The sequence below is a fragment of the Solanum lycopersicum genome, chromosome 8, assembly GCF_036512215.1.
Source record: "Solanum lycopersicum chromosome 8, SLM_r2.1".
NCBI lineage: Eukaryota > Viridiplantae > Streptophyta > Magnoliopsida > Solanales > Solanaceae > Solanum > Solanum lycopersicum.
This window is the reverse complement of record NC_090807.1, coordinates 59,722,961-59,744,998: the sequence shown is the minus strand read 5'-3', so window position 1 is coordinate 59,744,998 and position 22,038 is coordinate 59,722,961. Positions and strand designations below refer to the sequence as shown.

The 22,038-nt window shown below is 34.0% G+C and overlaps 2 protein-coding genes across 3 annotated transcripts; one reads left to right on the top strand and one right to left on the bottom strand.

Annotated features, from left to right (window-relative positions):
* Positions 1-1,831: 1,831 nt before the first annotated feature.
* Positions 1,832-4,730, top strand: LOC101245042 (AIG2-like protein D). Its single transcript, XM_004253231.5, has 5 exons — positions 1,832-2,093; positions 2,725-2,797; positions 3,594-3,686; positions 4,198-4,281; positions 4,377-4,730. Exons 1-5 carry the CDS (start codon positions 1,966-1,968, stop codon positions 4,467-4,469), a joined length of 471 nt encoding a protein of 156 aa, XP_004253279.1. The 5' UTR covers positions 1,832-1,965; the 3' UTR covers positions 4,470-4,730.
* A 357-nt stretch (positions 4,731-5,087) lies between these two features.
* LOC101245341 (L-arabinokinase-like) lies at positions 5,088-20,544 on the bottom strand. 2 transcript variants are annotated; one of them, XM_004253232.5, is made up of 29 exons: positions 20,401-20,544; positions 20,220-20,330; positions 19,405-19,512; positions 19,239-19,307; positions 19,026-19,109; positions 18,469-18,545; positions 18,030-18,096; positions 17,791-17,848; positions 17,635-17,702; positions 17,478-17,540; positions 16,472-16,525; positions 16,288-16,390; positions 16,088-16,197; positions 15,812-15,988; positions 15,513-15,685; positions 15,253-15,421; positions 13,689-13,772; positions 12,867-12,992; positions 12,376-12,506; positions 12,216-12,297; positions 11,276-11,363; positions 9,875-9,918; positions 9,679-9,774; positions 9,525-9,601; positions 8,057-8,254; positions 7,414-7,579; positions 6,423-6,494; positions 5,664-5,867; positions 5,088-5,361 (listed from the first exon to the last, which is right to left on the bottom strand). In XM_004253232.5, exons 2-29 carry the CDS (start codon positions 20,316-20,318, stop codon positions 5,239-5,241), a joined length of 2,970 nt encoding a protein of 989 aa, XP_004253280.1. In that variant the 5' UTR covers positions 20,319-20,330; positions 20,401-20,544; the 3' UTR covers positions 5,088-5,238. The 2 variants fall into 2 exon arrangements, with proteins under 2 accessions (XP_004253280.1, XP_069144281.1); XM_069288180.1 differs by lacking the exons at positions 18,030-18,096; positions 20,401-20,544 and having other exon boundaries at positions 20,220-20,387.
* Between the last annotated feature and the right edge of the window lie 1,494 nt (positions 20,545-22,038).

Here is a 22,038-nt window from a genome sequence, read left to right as displayed (position 1 = left end):
TTCCAAAAGAGCAGAAGTCATATCAGTCATATACAAGATTGAACCCCTCAGCTAGTTCACCACAAATAGCACAACATCTCATAATATTGGTTTTCAGAAAATCCTAAACAAATAACTGCCCTAAAGAGAACTACTTTATGACTTTCTCAGATAATGCACACACCCCTATACCCTCCTCCACCAATACACAAAACCTCATGGATTTCACCCCGTGTATTTCAAATCCATAAGCAAAAAAATCAAAATCCATTGCACCTACTACACAAAAGCAAATAAACAAACGCAAATCCCTGATCATATCAACCTTTACTTTCTGATTCATTTCAAACACACTTGGACAATAAAAAAACAAAAACAATTAGAGATCTTAAAACTCCGAAAATATAGAAACTCAAAAAATCCCATCTTTAACTCCAAATTGAAATCAGTTCGATTGAAACCACTACAAATACAAATGATTTCACTTTCTTCTAAATACACAATATTACTACTAAATACTGAAAATTGAGAAATCAAAAGCATGAAAACACATGAGAATTGAGAAAATTAAAATGAAGATTAGAGAGAAGAAAAGGGAACTAACGAGTAGATTTGGGCGAAGTTGTAAATAGGGACAAAGTGCGAGACGGCTCTTCTCCTTGTCCTTAAAATCTGATTAATTAAATTAAATACTGAATTAACAACTATGCAAACAGTACATAATTAAGTTTTAATCTTTCACCTCTTCATTCTTCATTCCAAAACACAATCAATCTCATTTTGTTCTTTTGGACAATCCCATTAAACAAAAAAAAAAGTTACACTTTTCGAAACTTTTAGAATTTTGTGATTTTAGTAATGAAAAAGTTAAAAATTATATTTATAAAAAAGTTAAAGATAAATAAATTGAGACCAAAAAAATAAAATAAAACAACATATTAATACATAATACTTCTATTTTGATATAGGCGAAAGTTAATTTATTTATATGATATCATTTGACTTATTATTTTACATGCTTTTAGGATGGAGCGTATAAGAAATGCTTCAAAACGTAAATGAAATGTAAACTTATGATATTCTGAATAAAGCTAACTCATAATTATCTTACCTTTTTACAGCCAAACTGCGTTTAGATCAATAATTTTTTTAGACCAATGTGATATTGAAGTGATCAAAATATTGAGTATGTCTCGCATTTGAGTTTCCTTCTACATTATTAGAAGCGGAAGTTTCCAAAAAACACCGCTTCAAGTATATTCAATTGAGAATAAACATGTTTCAACTAATAATATTTTTAATATGAAATATATGAAAAATAAATGTAAATACTTTCAAACTAAATTTTTTTGCGTAATGCTAAACTCAATTACCGAAAAAGTTCACGATAATATGTTTGACGTATCTAAGAATAATAATTAGGAAAGAATGACTTGATTTTTGTGGGATTTGTTAGTTTTTCGATAAATTAAATTAGAAGGTTGAAAATTGTTCACTTTTGAATATTTGATGGATGTTTCCGGCTAAGAATGATACTTAGAAGATATAGTTTAAGTTTGAGATATAGTTTAAAGATGATTTTGGTCAAAAACTCAATAATGTTACACGAAATACGAAATTTGGTGTAATACTATTGCATACCAATTTTAATAGAAAAATCAATGCTCAAAACACCAAATTTTTGTTACTCTCTACGTCTGGTATTATTTGTCATGATTTTCATTTTTAAAATCAAACTATAAAAACTTTTACTAACTTTTAATATGCAAAAGATTGTAATTTATAGTACTTTACTATAGTTTTAAAATATTGAATTTTTTTTATTTAAAATATAATATCGAATTAATACGATGTAATTTAAGGTATTGTAGAATTTTGTGTTCAAGTTGGAGATGGCCTAAACGTGAAGTCACGTTGTAGATTCAAACAAAAGTGAGAATTGTGAAATCGAAAACATCAATTGCCTGGAACAGAGTAACCCAAAAAATGGCGTCGGCCAGTAATCCACAATCCCTGTTCAATGTTTTCGTCTACGGCAGTCTTTTAGCTGACGACGTCGTTATTGCTCTCCTCAAACGGGTCCCATCTTCTTCACCTGCGATTCTCCACAACTTGTTCGGTTCTTTATTCCTTGTTTTCCATTCTTCTTGTATTATATATATAAATGTGTTCTTATCTTTTTGTGGGTGTTATTTAAATTTATCAAATACAGTAAAAGATTTTATTTTTATTGGGATAACTCTGGAGTTTGCAGAGTTCCAGTGAATGAATCTTTATTAGTGTTGAAGAAATGTGACATTTTTCGTGTACCCTTTTAGCTTATGGATGTTGAAATTTGATTTTCAGTTGATATTTGGGATTGGTTTTATTTTAAGAAATTAGAAACATGATAGTGAGTATGTGTTAAAAGTTTCTTATGTGTATGGATGGATATTCTTCATTTTGAGATGAATCACATAGAAAGTTGTGATTATAATGCGAATCAAAGTTTCAACATACATTCTTAGTTGTGATTCTTGAAAATATCATGTTGTAGATGTTAACAATTGTAACATGTATAAGTACATCTTACTTTGCGTTGAGATATCCCTGGATTCTGTCTGTTTGTTTGTTCTTTACTAGGAGTTCCTAATACTAGTTAATGAGATTTTTCGATTTTTGTGTGTTAACATTGATGTCCTATTTGCTCGTTAATGTCCTAGAGTGATATATTTTTTGCCCACTGATTCTGTTACTTTGCTTCAGCCATAGGTTTAGCATCAAAGGGCGTGTTTATCCAGCCATTCTACCTGTAGAAAACAAGAAAGTTAATGGCAAGGTTTGTTTGACATATTCCACTTGTTGTCATAGAGAATTTACAATGTATCAAAGTACTATGTCATAGCTGTTCCAGAAATGCTAAATGATGAATCACTTAATTATCAACTAAAAGTTACCTCTAAGCATCTTAGCCATTCAGCTAACATTTGAACATAATCTGATGAATGCATTATAATTTTTTTCCTACTGTTTATAATATGATCTTTGCTACAGAATTTTATTTAGCAGTGGCCAAAATTGTTTATCCAAAACATGCCCAGAGACTTCTTTTTTTGCCTTTATTACAAAGTGTCCAACATATGCTAGGTGAATCAATCTTATAAAAAGGTAAAAAAACTGAGTGAAGCATTGATTTAAAATTAGTAACAGACTCAGTGTGATTAACCAAACGCGAATTGATTGATTGGCATTGGGGAAGTTAAGTTTACTTAAAAGGACATAACTTTCATCACAATTCTGTTGTTAAAAGTGGAATCATCGCCACACTATTGAATTAGTTCTCCCAATAACATTACATATATGCATTACTTGCATCCAGTTACTGGCTGCTAAAGGTCACTCAGAGCATAGCTTACATACTAGTCCATTCACATAAAATTGAAGATTTCGTGTGTAAATGTGAGTGACCTCCAATATTGAGGTCTAGGAGCTCCAGATCAATCCATGTACTATGTAATTAAAAAGTAGGAGTAAGAACAACTGTTGCTTGCAATCCCTTCTCATTGAGATCTTAACAGGAAATATAAGATCTGACCCTCTTACTGATCTCTGATGTTTGTTTTGACAAAATGCAGGTTCTTTCAGGCATCACTATTCCGGAATTGGATATCTTGGATAAATTTGAGGACGTTGAGTATGAAAGGAAAACTGTTGATGTTTCCCTGACGGTATTGATACCTCTGAAGTTCTCAGGGTTTCTGCAAGACTGTATTTTTGTTCTTGTTATTGTAGTGGCAAATCTCAGAATGCTTAAGTGTCCTTTGAGTAGTTATACCTTCATCCATGTTTATCTTTTTGTTTAAATGTTTCTTGGTTGATTAGGAGACGTCTACTGTGCCTGAGGAGTGTGGGGTCTTTAGGTCTTTATCATTGACTATAGATGATAACAACTTCTAGGTACAACCAGCTAGTCATAGTGATATCTTTGCCTGTTGCTTTTTAGTTCTTATAAGAACATCAGAGATGGCATAAATGGACCCGAATAGCTAGGTTTGCTTCGTCCAGCTCTCCCACGGTGCCACCTATGTAGATTGTTTGGCACTTGTGAATATTTACTCATCAGTTTGATTCCAATATCTAGTTTGGCTCTGGAACAATATAATGTGAGGCATTTGAAATCAGCTGTCCATTTGTAATGTATTTATCTGGCTCACAAGTGATTTCAACTGCTTTTTGCAGGACAGTTCGGATACATTAATGGTTGAAGCATATATTTGGGCTGACCAAAGTGATCCTAATTTGTTTGGTGAATGGGACTTTGAGGTAATATACAGTCTTGTATCAGTTGTTTCTTTCTCAACTAGGATCCTGTAAAAATTAGTTCTTGTGATTGTACTTATATGAGAATGCCTTGAAAGGAATGGGAACGATTGCACAAGCAAAGCTTCATGAAAATGACAATGGAGTTTCTGGAAGAGCTGGAGCAACCTAACCAAAGTGGCAGCATATAAGTCCTACTTTAGGCGATGGAGTTTCAGTAAATGTAATTCAGTTTGGGCTGCATTAGTACTGTTAGTCTGTTGCTTCTGTTGTATTATAAGCAATTGTTTCCCTTGCCTTTTCCTTGTAGGAGAAGAAGTGAAAACCATTAATCTTGTGAAAATTTCAGTCAATATACACAGAGATTTCATACAAAATTGGTGTTATTTGTGCCTGTACAGTCTATAATAAAACATGTGATTAATCACATTTACCATTTCTTATCTCCTAAACTTTGGCTATTCAAATTTGTCATTTTCGATTTTTTCTTCCCTTGGTTAATGTTATATGTATCACATCTTTATGATATACATTTTTCCCTTTTAGCTTTGAAAGAAGGGAAACAGCCTAAATTTGCAATCCGTTTATAGTTTCAAATTTACCCCCTTGTCGTCAGTTCCAAATTATTTCATGTTTCAATCACAATTTTTGAAAAATAATTTCTCGAGAAAAACAAGTTCCTTGAGAATGAGGAAAATGAAGAGGAACATGTTTCCACATTAATAGTCTCCTCTATAGCTAGCATTTAAAAGAGCAACTAGAGAGAATACTTAATAACATCACATCTTCAAAACAAAAGTTCAACAGACTTTTCACCATAATGCATTTTATTGAAGATATAGTGGAAATTCAGATTCGAATTACATATGTGAAAGTCCAGAGTAGAAAGTTTTACATAGTGGAATTCTAATAATGATGTATTGATGCCACTCTTTTTTTTTTCCAGCTAATTTTCAGAGTTCAATTCTGCTTGGGAGGGTTGCGACGACGGATTTTTAGGTAGCCGAACCTTCCAGCGCCAGGAGATGAACCTTCAAAAAGAATAGGCAAATATCCTGTTGCAGCTTTATATCTGCGTTGTATCTGCACATCCAAAACAGTAGGCAGACTTGATGTTATGCTAAATCTATATCATCAATAGGAGAGTTTCAAAAATTTACACAGTAAAGGTTCATTCAGCTGAAGAAATAACACATTTTCAATCCGTCGCGTTTCAAAGAATACATCTTTTGTGTTACAAAACTACCTTTCCAACTTACTATTTCTACAAGTGTTCATTACGTATATAAGGTGATCCTTTTCTTGAATTAGGTGGAATAGTAATGGTGATCCAAAATATGGAGCAACTTTGAATGGACATGCCATTTAAAAGAGAGGGAAATTACCTCGAGAACTTGTTCACTGCTCTTAAGCGAATTCCTGCCAATTACACACACAGTTCCACCAGATCCTCCGCCTGTAATTTTTGCACCATACAATGTCCCTTCTCCAGATTTTGATACCTTACTGTGCTGCATTTCTTGAACTAGTTGGACGAGCCTATTTGTCCCATCTGAACCTAGTCCACAATCACTGTAACTGTAGTGGCACTGCAAATAAGGTGCAATAGAAAGACAAATTTAAAGTGATATGTCAAATTCATATAAAAATATGAGCTTTTGAGAATATCTTTGATCCTTTGTAAATTTGGAGAATCAAATTAAACAGCAAATCAGGAGTTTCTGTATAATAAGTAAAACCAAAAAAAGACTAAGTATTAGTTTCGGAACAAGCTTTCTGTATTTGATTCAATTTGTTATCCCTCTGGCTTAATTGAGGATCCGAGGTTCTCTACATATCAACGCTATAAGATTGCTGCCAAGAATAACCTTCAAGCAATCCTTCAGTGAGACTTATTAATTAGGTGATCAATCTTTCTTACAACAAGAAAATACCAATTTTAATTGTAACCTTGCAATAATTTTTCCTTCACAATTGCTTCTTTTTGAAATACAAGGAGAAAAGCAGTAATAAAGAAAAGCTAATTATGATTTCTCTTGCCTTTGAACCCCAGCTCAACATGTTATCCCAGAGCATTGACAGCGCAGAAACTGGAATACTGAAACTTGAAAAGTAAAAACAAGATGGTTTATATATCCAGATACCTGATACAATAGTTCTCCAAGAGCGGTCAGTTGATCATCTGAAGTCGCAGATGTTAGCAGTGCTTTAAAGGCCTGTCATCAATATTTCAAAACATCACTCATATCACATATATTCTGCACATTAAGTTGAGAAGCAGTTCAAATCTTGTTTAACATTAAAATGTCACTCTCATTCCATTGCATATGCCAAGTCTCACAGAAGTAGTCCACACAAACTGGAAATTTTCTTGATCTTTTCAGGTCCAAACAGTGATTCCTAGCTTTTCTTTTCTTCTCTTTTTTTTTGATTGGGGGGGGGGGGTAATCATTAAACTTAGCAAACCCACAAGTGATGATGATGACTGTTCCTTGTGTTCTGGTCCTCACGTTGAAGCCACAAGCATTTGCACCTCGGTATCCAAGTATATCTTGTCTAGGGAGCCAGTTCTCCCTGTATAAGTTGTCTTCTTCCTTGTATGTTCTTCTAACAGATTTCCTGGCTCAGATTTCTCTAAAAAAATCTAGTTTGAAAGTCGTATTAAATCTTCATTTCTTGGCCATAATGTAATCAGCTCTCCATTATATAACATTGGTGTCTAGCTTAGTTTGTTTATATGTGTTTTGATTGCTTGTTTGTTGTAACTTATATCCTTTTCTTTAAGAAATAATGGGTGATCAAGGCTTTGCATTTCCTATTATGTTTCAGAGGTGCAGTAACACTGGCAAATTGTAATGAGACAAAAGTTCAAACCACTCAATTATTTCTTTCCCCTAAAGATATGAATCACCCAGACTCGGGACAATGTCCTCCTCCATCAACTATGGGTACAATATAAATTGGACATCATTTCCATGATCCGTAAAATCCTATGAACGTCCAGAAACCAAGACACCATAATCTAAAGACATTCAATAATACAAAAAATAAATAGGAAAACTGTAGATAGGATATAAAGAAGAAAAATTGCTTCAATTATGTCAATTATAAATTGGCCACTTCAAGAAAACTGACCTTCACACGGAAGTTCTCGTAAATAGGGTGTCTGGCAGCTGCTCTGACCCCATAATTACGTGTTTTGTCAATTGTCGTTACCGGATCACGGTGGTCAGTATACTTCCCAATAAATGACTCACCAATTAAAGAATCAGGAAGCACCTTGGCATACATAGCCTCATATCTACAATAGCAATACCATTTATAAATTATACAACCCAAGAGATCGATCGGAATGGAACAGCCAAAAACAAGCCAAGCATCCCCAAGACATGATACTCCTATTGTTATTTGTGTCAACAATTTATCTTTTATTTTTTTTTCACCATACTTTAAGTATGGATGAAGTCATTGTGGAGGACAAGGAGAACATGTATTTCTTTTTGACCAAGAAAGGAATTTGAATGGGAGGAGAAAAGGAGTCATGTATGGTAAAAATTGGCCCAGGGTGTGTGGGGCATGATAGCACAATCTAAAAACTTGTTGACTGCTACAGATAAATAACATTTAAGCAAAAAGTGAAAACAGCCAATAGTGCGGAGGAAAACAGGAAAAAGAGGAGAGATCGCATGCATTGATTGAGAAAGAACTAATAACAATCAGAATGGAAATGAAAAATGCTCTCCTTGTTCTTCTAGCACTACCAGTGTCATGATTTTACCTGTGCGGTGAAAGGTTGCACAAGTAATCTAATGAAGCTTCAGCTTCTAGTAATTCGACACCACCTTCCTCTGAATCATCAGGGTATCTGCCATTGGTTGACAAGGACTGTGACAATAGTTTTGACGCAATAGACTTGACGATCTCTCGGCCCATAAATGCACCAATCCTCACAGATCCATAATCTGCACCTCCAACACTGCACACACAGTGGTGGGTAAATCTTAAAACATGGATGGAGAAGGAGAAGAGTGCATATTTATGTTTTGCACTTCAACAGAACATAAAGTTAGTGACTGGTTTATGCTAAATATGCTAAATCAATGAAGCTTAAGAAAGAGCTAGTAACTAGTCTGCATTTTGGTATCGATGTTTTTTCCTGTAGCTATTCTTGAAGCAGTACAAATTTTCCTCAATCTTCACCATCGCATGAAGCCACAGTGAAAATTTGTTTCTTTCTTAGGAATTTTATATTAAATTAATGTGACTTGCATTTACACTGAAATTCCATATTTCAAAAGCACCCCTAAAGATTTACAAGCTTTCCTGGAGCTGTGGCAGTTTGATGGTTCAATTTTATCAAATATTAAAAGAGATAACCAGAAAATAATGTACTGTTGAGATTGAGAGGGTTGGTATCCTTCGAAGGAATGGAATATTCATCCACTCTTTTTGGAGGTGTCAGCACAAGCAGACCAGGTTAAATCGGCATAATACATAAATGTGCCCTTTAACTTGGCTTCGATTCACATTTATGCACTTCAACTTTGGGTGTGCACAAGTAGACACTTAAACTTGTATAAAGTTGAACAAATAGACAAGCATGTCCTACATGTCATCCTACATGTCATTTTTTGTCCTACGTGGTGTCCTACGTGTATTGTGCCATGTAGGACTCATGTGTTTATTTATTTAAAAGTTGGATAGTTAAAGTGCCTGTTTGTGCATTATGAAAGTTTGAGGTCAAAGTTAAAATTTGAAGCCAAGTTTAGGGTCCAATATATGTATTATGCCTTTATTTTTCTATTCTTTCTACTATAGTTCTCAAATCAGTTTCAATCCAGTGTATAGATCATCTTTTCCCTATTAATGTTTCAAAGATGCAGTACTTTCCTAATGTTTCGATGACAAAGTTGGATTAACCGGCCTTTTACTTTCCAACTGATTGGGTTTTTGTTCTGGAACTTAAAGATGATTATCACTCAATCATGGAAGACATGAAGGGTTTTAACCAAATCAGATACAAAGAACTGATTTTGGGGAATTCGAAATTTCGACAATGAAGTTTAATGGAGCATGCATCTTTAGTGCAAGACAATACTGCCCGAGGTCAAATTAAATCAGTTTCTGTAAAAATTGCAAAGCATGTTAGCTTGGCATCCATTAATCAGATCCCTGTAGCTAGACAAGCAGGGTTGTTTTTCTTCTGAAGAGGGTCAAAAAGGTACAGAAAATATTAAAACTGATACCTGTGCCTTATTCCTGAATCAATCCCCCATACTCTTATATGACCAGGAATATCCACTAGACCCAACACCTCGGCAGGCTGCAATAAGGGAACTAATCTTAGTCATTCAATAAACACCAATTCAGTATAATTTTGTCAATTTATTGGGTCAGTACCTGACAAATCATTGCTAGAAGTTTGTTGGCTTCACCGCATGCGGAAGTCATCTGATCCATTACACCACATGGCGCTCCAACTACATGATTTTCTACCTATCATCAAAAGACTGACAAATCAGGTACTGCACTACTAACGAACATCAAACAATTAGAAGATAAAAAATATCAATCAGAAGCTCTAGAGAAATAATACCTTTTGGCACAATAATGCCAGCTCCCTTGGGCTAATATTCAACCCTGGAAAGCAAGAAAACAAGATTATGGGGTAATATCAAGAGACTGTTCGATTACTATGAATCAGTTGAACGGGGAGCTTACACATCGTTGGACCAAAGAAAACTTCAATATCTTCTTTTAGGAAACCTTACCGAAGGCATGCAAGAAGAAGAGATAATATAACTAGTCACACCTTTCCCTAATGAGAGTAGTTCCCTGGTTATTTTGCTAGGGGTGGTCCAGGTATATATCCTTTACCAAACTCATGATATTTTGTCATGAAAATAAGAAGGCAGTACCACATAAAAATCTTCAAGGGACGGACAAGAATTAATTAAAACTTTCTTTTCCAGGTTCAGATTTTCTTGACCACTTTCATGATTCTGTATGTTCCGCTTAACAATTGCTTAGTCTGTTCTTTATACTGCAACTCTAGCTATTAGGACCATTATTATATTTGTAGTTACTTCAACTTTCTTTTCTCTTTGTTTCTCTTTCATGTTAACTTATATTGACAACCACACCATTGGCCAATATAAAATTGTAAGCTGATGATTTTTTTTAATGAAGTTGTAAACTAATGAATATTTAAGCGAGAACCCTCATAAAGTTCCAGAAATATCTAAAAGGCTATTTCTACAGAATGACTATAAGGCAAATGAAAGAAACAAGGAATTAGTCACTCAGAATGAAGCATAAGAAAAGATAGTTTGAAGCAACATCATCAGCACAAGCATGCCACTAGAGCTGCGAGGGAAAAAAGGGTAGAAAGAAATGAGACATCTTAATGTACATGATGTTGTCTAACTATTTACAAGTAGCTATGTGAAGTGCATTGATTGCTCTTAACTTTTTAGAAGCATTCTATATGAACTAGATTTTTGCCCCTGAGGATGTCAACCAGGCTTCATGAATGTTTTCATCTTCACTCAAAAATCTATTAGCAGGCTGTCAGCAACAATGTGTATCACTTGACAATTAATCCTGTCTTTTTTAAGATCCAGTTCTTGGAGATACAACTTTAGCTGCACTCGAAGTCGCTATGGCTATTTTACAAACATAGACAACCGTGAGTAGTGTTTCATTAACACGAATGACTTTCTAGTCTTAGTTGGGTCGAGATGAAGCAACCTTTGTTCATGCCCGAGATGTTAACAAACTCCCCCCTCCCTGTTGTCAGTTCCCTCCTATTTTACTGTCATTTCATATTGTGCACCTAAACCAAAGGGGGGATTAGACCGTCCATGTGTGTTCAGACTTTTACCCAGTATAAGTTAGCAGTGCTATGGTCTACTTTACATGATTCTTCTCGACAAATAATTACATATTTCATTATAACATGTGCATAGTTATAAAATCAAATGGAAAGAGTAACTACCATGAGAAGCAGCAATGGCAGACATGCTAGCAACCTCCACAGATGCAGAGGATGACACACCTTTTCCTTCTGGGACAGCAGAAGAGACCTGCAAGTTCATAAAGGAGCGTCATCATAGATTATTTAACTTTGCTTGCTCAATTGTGCAATTTGAGAACTTCAAACTTGATAATAGAAAGACACCAATTATTAAACCATAAATGTAAGAGATAATTTCAAAGACCTCCCCTCGGCTTTCACATGATCACGTCATAATACTAACCTCTCTTGTGGTTAATGATATTACACTCATCTCCCTTATTTAGATTTCCCTGTAAAGGTATGGGGTTATGTTCGTTAGAAAACCATATCATTTGTAGGTTTACTTTTTTTGGTATACCCCTTGTATTTGTATAAGGGCCTTTGCCCAAATTTTGAATGAAAGCTTTTTACGTCATCAAAAAAGGCTAGTCACCATTATCCGCGTAAAAATGAATGAAACAGAATAAAATACCTACATTAGTAGCTAAGCTAGTCTACCAACCTCTACACTGCCAAAGCTACTTTGCCGATGCAATGCTCATTGAGGCAACCACAATCAGAGGGTTTGACCGGTCAGAAGGAAATATTGTGTGTAACTGTGAGATCTATGGCATATGAGTGGATATTATGGCATGGTATAATCATTAGGATGAAATTTATGTTCACATGAAATGAAGACTAGTGTATGTAAGCAGCTCATACTATCAGATGTTAAGGGAGATGTTACCTATTGTAAACTAACAGTACGCTACATTAAAAGGAATACATGGAGTAAACCAAGGCACTAGATTGTATCACCGTTGAATGGCAGTGCATAGAAGAGAAATATAGAACCGTGCCTGTATTCAGATATTCAAGTAATAGATATATAGACAGAATAGAAGAAAACGAAGGCAGTGAGTAATGGAGTTGGACTGACCAGCAAACTGATACTATTCTCAAAGCGTATGCCAAGCTCCTTCATCAAAACTAGAACTGTGCCAGCAACATATGCAGCCCATCTAATATTGGCTGAAATTAGTATAACATGAAGATAGACATTCAAGTAGGGAAAATGTAGAATGGGAGAATGATAGAACCTTTGGGAAGGATCTCGGGCAAAATACTGCCTTGCTTTCTCATAAGTTATGGGTTCATCCCCTTCCAGGAAGTCGGATAAGTCCATGTCAAATGTTGGACCACGGTTGCTCAGTTCTGAGCCATATGACACCTATTGTGGCGCAAATTGGTAAAGCTTCAAGAGAATGGTAATGATTCCAGTCAAAACAGCTAGACTATTTCAATTGTTCAGATTTCTGATACTGAGAACTTGAAACAGCTAGTTTGCTACCCATTCCCACATCAAAACAGACCAAAACAATCACTTCTGAAGAATCTGTACCACATTTCAAAAAGAGAGCTGCAATTTCTTCGTGTATTGTGAGAGATTCTAGTACACCCAAAAGTTGCGCATATGACTTGGTCCCTTTAATTGAAGTTAAAATAGACGAGGACAGATTACTGTTTCGAGTAACCATATTCAACACTAATCATATACTTTAAATAAGTAACTACAGTGAGAAATTTATACAATTTGAAGCACAGGGGTGGGTCCTTGTCCTTTGTCCTGCTGCCGAGCCAGAGCATGTTTCCATAGCCTCTGTTTGCTGGGGTGAATCTTTTGAACAGCAACATGACAGGCTTCTCTAATTGGCATCTGCAGCAACAATATTAAGTGAACAACAAAAACATTAGTTTTTAAACTTCACCGAACTTCCCTTAACAATTCAAGTCTTTTCAAGAAGCACACATGCTAAGTAAAAGCAAATAACAAACCTTCATTAAGTATGCATATGAAAGACAATAACGAGATAACATTAACAACAGGTAGGTAAACAAAGAAAATTGGAGTGTTTCAGTTGTGGAGTAACTAGGTCGAAGAAGTCAAGAAATTGAGAATTAATATATACAATTAACATGTTTGTATAACGACAACAGCCACATGCATAGTGAATAGACAGCAGTGGACTATTCTGGCATGTGTTTATGCAAGGAAATTATAAAATGCTATATAAGACCAAAAAGGAGAAAGTAATGAAACTGAAATAAAATGTCCTACTACTTCAAATGGAGCAACAAAGCGACTAACATTTAAAAGATTGGTTTAAACTATATTCAAAATGCAAAATGGGTGTTCAGAGGGCAACTAAGTGGTCAATGAAATAGCAACCATATACAAATTCAAAGCTGAATTAGACAACCATATGCCGCCCATTTCTGAGACCATGCTTTAGATAGAGAAGATAAGAACTAGAACCTATCCATAAGACAAGTTTGGATGTATTGAGACCACACTAGTCTAACAAACAAGAATAGGCATCACACAAAGAATTAAAAGAAGTTAATAGGATACCTGTAAAACAAGACTTCCAGAATAGTCAGCAATTCCACCCATCACATCTAGCCTTCCAGGTGCTCTTGCCACAAAAATGTCTTCCTATATACAGAAAGTCTAGGTGAGTAAGCCAGGTATGATAGAAATCTTCAACAAGATTAGGAAAAGCCACCTTTAAATATTAAAAAGAAACTAAGGGAAGTCGCCTTAGATTAAGAAGAAACTAAGGGTACAATGACTGTAGTATTTCAAATTCAGAAGGAAACACTCTACATCATGGACATGCTTAGTGTTCACAAGAAGATCCTTTCTCCCCATAAATAGGTTTTAAGACAAACTTTGAGATTCTAGAGATGAAGCAACTTTAGTGGACCAAGGATGCATTAAAATAAAAGGAATATGCTAATGACAGCACAATGATTACATTAGCTTATTCATTCTCCAAAATAACGGGAATGAAACACTGATACCTAAATTAAAATCGTTTTCAACTTCCTGATGTAGCTAAAAAGGATTGTACTATCATTATCTTTCTGTTGCATAGAGTCTTTTCTATCAAAAAAGACCATCTTATCTTTTAGTTAAAGATAAAATCTACTAGTACTATCTGTTTGTTAAAGGCGAAGTTTTACTACTTCCATGAATTCTAAGTCCCTTTTGTTGCTACATCAACCTTCATATAAGACCCCAAGTTCTAATTCATCACGCGGCTGTATTCTTTAGTAACTCCCATTTACTGTTCTTGCCACTGGTTGCCTAATATTTTCTGGCTCTGGTTGGTAGTCTGAAAAGGTCCTTATCCAACTGGTGCAAATAGACCATTATATGATAACATGTCAATCAGCAATGATGAGATTCATATTAGTAATATAGATCTTTTTTAACAAATAACAATAATAATAATAATAATAATATATCTTTCAAGAGTATTGGACCATTGATTTGTTATTGCAATTTCTATCCCTCTTTAACACCGTTCTTCCACCTCCGCTCTCCTATATTTCCCCTTTATTTCTCTCCAATTCTTCTCTCTTAGTAGTTGTCTCTCTCTCATTCTCGTCCTTTCAAATATTTTGTTTCTCTTTTTCCTCTCTCTCCCTCTATTCTATTTGTTTATCCCTTTTCTCATTTCTCCTTTTTTACTTCCCCCTTTGGTGCTACATTATTTCCATTTTGAGGTGAGTTTAAGTTATATACACTGTTAAGACTGTAAATCTACAGGTAAGCCTCTTTGAATGTGGGATTTGAAATCTTGAAAGCAAGACAGCTTACCTGGTACAACAAGTAAAGATCACTCATTATTGTAAAATTCATTATATTGATGGTGTAACTTAAACTCTTTTAGGTATTGATAGGTGCAGCAGATTTAATGGAAGTGAGGATGAGGAGCTGGGGTGACAAGTTGCAGGGATAGTCAAACAACAACAAACCCAATGTAATCCCGCAAGTGGGGTCTGGGGAGGATGGTGTGTGAGCAGACCTTGCCCCTATCTTATGAAGGTAGAGAAGCTGGGGTGACAAGTTGCAGGGTTAGTCAACCAAATAAAATCACATAAGAGAGTTTGGCATGAAATGAAAAGACCTCCCAATTGAAGAGACCAGCAGCAGCTTTCTGCTCCCTAATGGTGTGCTTTCCTGTTTTTGTTGGGGAATCTACCAATGCATCCAGTCCTGCCAAGCTCTTCAAGAAACTCAAGGTATCTGACAGACCAAGAAAGTCTCCATGGAGAATCTCAAAGTCTTGATAAAACCTAAGAGAAGAAAATCATAAACATTAACCCCTATAAACACTTGGAAGTTATTCTGTTAAATGCTGAACAAATGGGATGTAAGAAGAATTACGAGTCTGCTAGAGATTTGTTTTCAGCTGTTACAGCAGTAGGTGATCCTGTACGAAGACCAAGTTCACTTTCTGCATTTGCATACCAATCTGGAATACAGAGATCTCTTCCGGGAACTCTTTGCAACTGATATCCAAGAACTATGGCATCACGCAGTCTCCTTGGCCCACTCAGCTAAAAGTCATATAATAGCAATTCTTAGTATATAACTGGGTACAAATTTATTAGTTTAGGTCATGGATAATTCTTAATCAAAATAGACAAGATGAGGAATAATTGTTTTAGTGAATACAACTCTACCTTGTCTAGTGTATAATTTTTACCATAAGCTGTATCCTGTAAAATGCGAGCTGCAACTTCACCACCATTAATTCCTCCTTCATAGCATGGATTCAGAGTCATTGCACGTTCAAGGTAAGGTCTCCAATGTCCAGTAAGTAAATCCCTTCTGATCATCTCAACACCACCTTGATAGTACTAATTAAAATTATAGGCTTTAATTACAGTATCTTTACCAAACCTTGAGGTAATAAAAAAACATATCCATAGAAAGAAGCTTGTGCTAATATACTCTACCTCAAGCATATTTCTGAGAAACGGTTCTTCATTAAAATAGTCTCTACGGACAAATACAAATGGTAACTTGTAGGCCAGGGCCTCACTGACGGTACCATATCCAATTTTTCCTGGAACAGAAGAATATTCAGAAAGCTTTAGCTTTATTGGAACAGCTTAACTTTCTGCCGAGCATTTCAGTGATGCAACATGCAACTAACCTAGCATGCAGTCTGATGCTGCCATTAGATCCGGGGTATATGCATCTTTTGCAAGCTTTAAAAAATTTGGAGGTAGCTTCTCGCTCTCAGAGGCACCACAAACCTGAATACAGACAGGAAAGATGTCAAATTTAATCGTGTATGGAAATAATACATGTGCTTAAAAGTTCAAGAGATCATATACCAGACACAACCAACCAGTTGGCAAGTATTCCTCCTTCAACTTCCAACCTGCAGGCTGCAAATGAAATAGGAGCATTATTCTAGTACTGATATGTTAATTATAGGATATTTCTATCAGTGAGAAGAAGATGTGTAAGACAATATTGGAATGACAAAATAGATATACCCTCTCTCCTAGATGTTTTTTCTTTCACTCACATTTTTGAGATGCCGAAAATAAGATCTCGTTTACTCCAAAACTACCCCTTTATCGTTAATGGTAACCAACTGAAAAACAATGTACAAGACAACCTTTCCCAATTTATACAACACTCTTCCTGTTTTGGGATATATCTCAAGTTATCAGATATCATTGCATTAATTATATCATTTTATACAACTTTTACAATAAATCAAGTACAATTAACTAACCAGATTAATAATTAATGTTATTAACTTTTTAGCGATAGTTGTAACATTTTCTTCCACTGTTGCTTCTAATACTCTAGTCAAACTAATCTCTAAAACTAGTCAAACATAAAATGGGAAAGAGGGAGTATGTTTCATTCACAAGTTATTATTAAGTTCTCCGTCAACCAGAAAATGTTTTAGGATAATCTTGATATTGACAACTTTACTTGTTGTATGTGCTTTTTTTTTTTGGTGGAACGGGTATAATGGCACTATTGATAAACTACTCTTTGTTTGCCTCCTACCAATCAAACTATATTACAAAATTTTGAAATTAGCAAATCAATATCGATTACTATAAAGCAGCAAGACCACGGACTGAACCAATTATGGTTGAACCACTCTTCAATATCAAAATTTAAATTAAATACGAGAGTCCAACTGATTAAGGAAAAACAAACAAGAACATGATGATAAGCAATCTTGGCAAATTGTCAAGGAGAAAGGGGAAACAAAGCTAGCAACTAAATTCAGTCTGCAGCAAAGTTTCTAGACAATTTTTTAATGCTGTTGACGTATTTACTAGATGACCTAGTGAAAGAGATCTGTAGACTCACCTGTCCACCAAAATTCAGGATAACAACATTTACATCTTCCCCAATTCCAAGTTCTTTCCGCACCTGCAATAGTGACAATAAACTAATGTCTTTAGATACATATTCTTCTAATTATTCTAGCTCTTTCAAATAAAGACTGAACATTGTGTTATCTGACCTCTTTACGAGACTTGTGCAATCTCCTTACAACCAATGGCACGTCAATTATATCTCGAAAAGCAGGCACTGCAGTAATTAAGCAATTGACCTATTGTTGATGAAGAACAAGAAATACAAATAAAACAACATTTTCGTACACAGCACACCGACATACTTGGACAGTATCCTGGCAGTCGAATAAGAAATTCACAATGAGAATAGTCCTCTGCAATCTGCATTAGACACAAAGCCACCAAAAAGAAGAGTGATCCAAATTTTGGAAAATATAATTGAACTGAAACAAACTGTAGGTAAAACTTTGGACAAGGTTCACATCTCACAATAAATCAGCAAACATGTTATCAAGCTAAAAATTGAACATTAGCAGGATATGGCTAAGCTCAAGGATCTCACCTGCCACACTATTGATCTATGATGGTTTCCAGCTGCCATTACATATTCTGCATAGATGAAGTCCCAGCTACCCAGGAAAAATATTGGCAGGTATATAAGGGATATTTTTTTAACCTTGATCTACTGAAGATAAAATGACAACCAACAAAAGGACATAGTCCATTGATCACCAGGAATCATTACAAATAATAGTATCATGTTTTGCAACAGGGTACAGAGATTAATCAAAAATATATAAAATAGTTTTCAGGACTTGAAAAGGATCAGAAGTATAATCTGGGTGTCTGATTCTAAACCTCAAATCAAAAAAGCATGCGGCGTATTTCACTTGAGCTTTATTTACCTGAACATTTGTTGTATCATTATACACACTCTAATTTCAGCCAAATAATATATGACAAAGAAGATATGAAGTAAAAACGGAGTTAGTCGTGAAAACCTGAAGTTGGTGATACAAACAGATGGAATTCCAGCATCAGCTGCAGCCCTGCAAGCAACTGGAACAACATCTGATACCTGTTTCCAGAATACATAGACATAAACATCATACAGTTCCTCCAATCCCTTGGGGAGGCATAACGAGAAAAGGCACTTTTTAGAAATCAGAGAAAAAAATTCCCTTCCTTAATTGCTGGCTTGGCTATGAACAAACAGATTTATATTGGTAATACGGACAGCAGTGTGGACAAAAATATAGTGCTAAGATACGGTCATATATTTCCTAAGCCAAGCTTCCGAAAGAAAGAAATGATAACTTCCTACTTATTTATTCTACAAAGAGCGATTACGTCACAAAAGAAGTCATAAGACAAAGTCGTTATGACCTAAGCTAAGCTTCCGAAAGAAAAGAATACCTTTTAACATTCATATTCTATTCAGTCTTACTTTCCCATATCTATTTAACACCAGTGACTAGTAAAACTTATTGAATTAAAAGAAGGCCAGAAAAGTACTTTTAATTTGTGACTAATGAAAAAAGAGAAGCAATTCTTTTACCACAAAATCTGCCTTGATGGATTTCAGCCACTCCACTTCTGTTGCCAAAATAGATGCACGTGGTACAACAGCAGTCTCAGAATACTGAAGCAACAAAGTTTCACATATAATGATTAAACCAGTCAAGCATAATATCTTATATAGCAATATAACAAAGAAAAATTACAATGGAATTATAAACTTCGCAAAAAGGGCCTAAGGTAGCGAGTATACCTTCTCTAGTGAGGCAAGACGATCCACTGTCAATGCATCAGCTTGAACTGCTCCACAATCTAACAATACCTGCGAAGTGTTACATAATGTTAAAAAATAGTAAAAAGAACCCATTAAAGAAGCAAATTAGGAATTCTTCAGCGAGGGAGCATGAAAATCAACAGACCTTGCGAAGAAATAGTCTAGGAGATTGTATCTCGGATGTAAAGACAAAGGCAGGTGCACCAGTGACGACATGAACATCATGCCCAGCTAGGATGAGATTTCTAGCGACCTATGCAGCAGAAAAATCACATTCGTTGGGGTAGAAATAATTTCCATAATGCAAGACAATAAATCAAGATTTAAACCACAAGCTGACAAGCAGGATAACTGTATGATCTTCTGATGCATCAACAGTTTGCAGAATTACACTATGCAATGATCAGACTTGAAGGGCATGATGTATATAGAACATCACAACAATAGGAACAGCGGTCTACAACATCAATTTACTTAGGATAAGTAGGTTTCTGCACTTTAACAGTGCCCTTAATTGTATAAAAATTTGCTTCTCTTAATTAAACAATTCCACCATTACTCATTCCCATATTCTGATAACTTCTCTAATTAGCCCATTGAAGTTTAAATACCCTAAAATATACATATTTCTTAGGCTTTTTGCTAACACTTCCACGAAACAGTCAAATGAAAGTCACCTTCCTAACCCATCAACTAAGTGGATAATCGAAGTAATGAAATCATGAGCAAAATGATTCTATCTTGGGTTCCAATATCATAAAGAACTCCAATTATGCCCCTCGATCACAAAAAGAATGGAACTTTAACCAAAATTCACTATCAGAGAAAGCAACAAGATCAAGAACAACCCAATTCACCAATTAGATAACCATTTCAGAAAAACAAAGAAAAGGGTATTATCAAGATCACATTTTTACACTACAAAGATAGATAATAAGAAAAAAAGAAAGAGAAAGGTACCTCAACAACTCGAGTGGCATGTCCAAAGCCATGCCCAGTAACGTAATAAGCAAATACAAGAGGGCGTTTCTTAGACTCCTCAACACTTGCAGTTCCCATTTCTTGATTTCTCTGCAAAAATAGAAAATGTTAATCTTTTTACTCTTCAAATTCTTAAACCCCAGAAATGAAGAAAGATTACGTGTTGGGGTTTGCGTAATTGGTGAAAATTGACATCAGCTGACGATCTCAGCCTTATCGGGTCTGTTATTATGACTCATCAAATCTGTTAAATGAACTGCAAATTTTATGGGATTTGTTTGGTATATTCTTTCCATTCCATATTGACTAAAATAATTGTTTCATATCAGTTTTATTAAATCAATTAATTTTAATAAGTTAAATAAAAATTTAAATTACGTGAAATAAATAAAAATGTCTTTTTTAACTAAAAATAGAGTTAATAATTTTGATAGTTACTCAACTCTTTATTATTTTAATAAAAAATCACTTAACTTTATTTTTAACTCAAAAGCCACTCAAATTATGATTTCTTTGCACACAAAGTCAACCTATATAATTGTTTTTTCGTTAAATTTATTGATATGAAATTTTAATTTCTAATCAAAATTTTAAGAACAAAATATATATCCATTTAAACGATATAATGATCCGCCCCATTTAACCCATCCGCTACAAATATAATATTGAACTTTCTATTTTATCATTAATTCCTTGAATCATTCTTCCTTGTTTCTCCACTCTTTTTCGTCAATACTTTGGTTCAAAAATGTTTATATAGTTACAAAATAGATCAAAAATATCCTTTAATAAATAAATATATTATTTTATTCTTCTTAAACACATTTTCTTCGTAATTAAAATGTTTAAAGAATATTGTTTTCTTTCTTCTAAAACTATTTCAACAAATAAAAGTGTAGGGAATATTTTTTTTCCATCTTAATTTAATTTTGTTAATTAAAATGAAATAACTTCATGCACCATTTCTACAAATAATATCTGTCATATATATAAAACAAAGTGTATCCATCATTGATTAATATTTATATGACGATAAAATAAGAAGTATTTTCATTTTTATTTTTATTCTTAATTTATATTTCACATAGTTTAAGAATATTTTAAATCAATATACTGACAATAAAAATATTTTTGAGTCAAATTATAAACTGTCACATAGTTAAATGCTATTCTGACCTCTTTTCCTTAAATCAAAGATACAATATTAATTAATTTTTCTTATAATATTTTAATATTTGTTTATTTTTAAAAATGCTAATATTTATTTGTAAAATCCTCAAAAGTTTTTTTTAAAAATAGATTAATAAAATTTAATTTTCTATTTAACGGAAGACAAGTGAGTCTTATAATAACATAAGCGAGAATGCTGAGGTCTTGTCAAAGCCTCTTCATTCATTAATTTTTTAGATATTATGTAAAATGAAAAAAATATCATAACTGAAGAAGAGTATTTCGTATGTCGTAATTTATACGACATCTTTTATGATTTAAGAATCAAATAATTTAAATTTGACTAAAAATTTGCACATAAAATTTTTAATTTTTTTGAAATGAAATTTATATATTTATAAATTATGTAAAAAGTACTATGAATAATAATAATTAATAATTTAAAATACTTAAAAATCTATAAAAATTTACAATTAAAAATAAATTTATTTGACTTTTAAAATTTGAAAGGTAACATAAAATAAGATGGTGATAATATATCAAAAAGGAAAAGTTCAATACATTTAATTTGGGAGAGAGAATTATATAATGGTACTGCTTAGATTCCATTATTTTATTTTAAAATAAT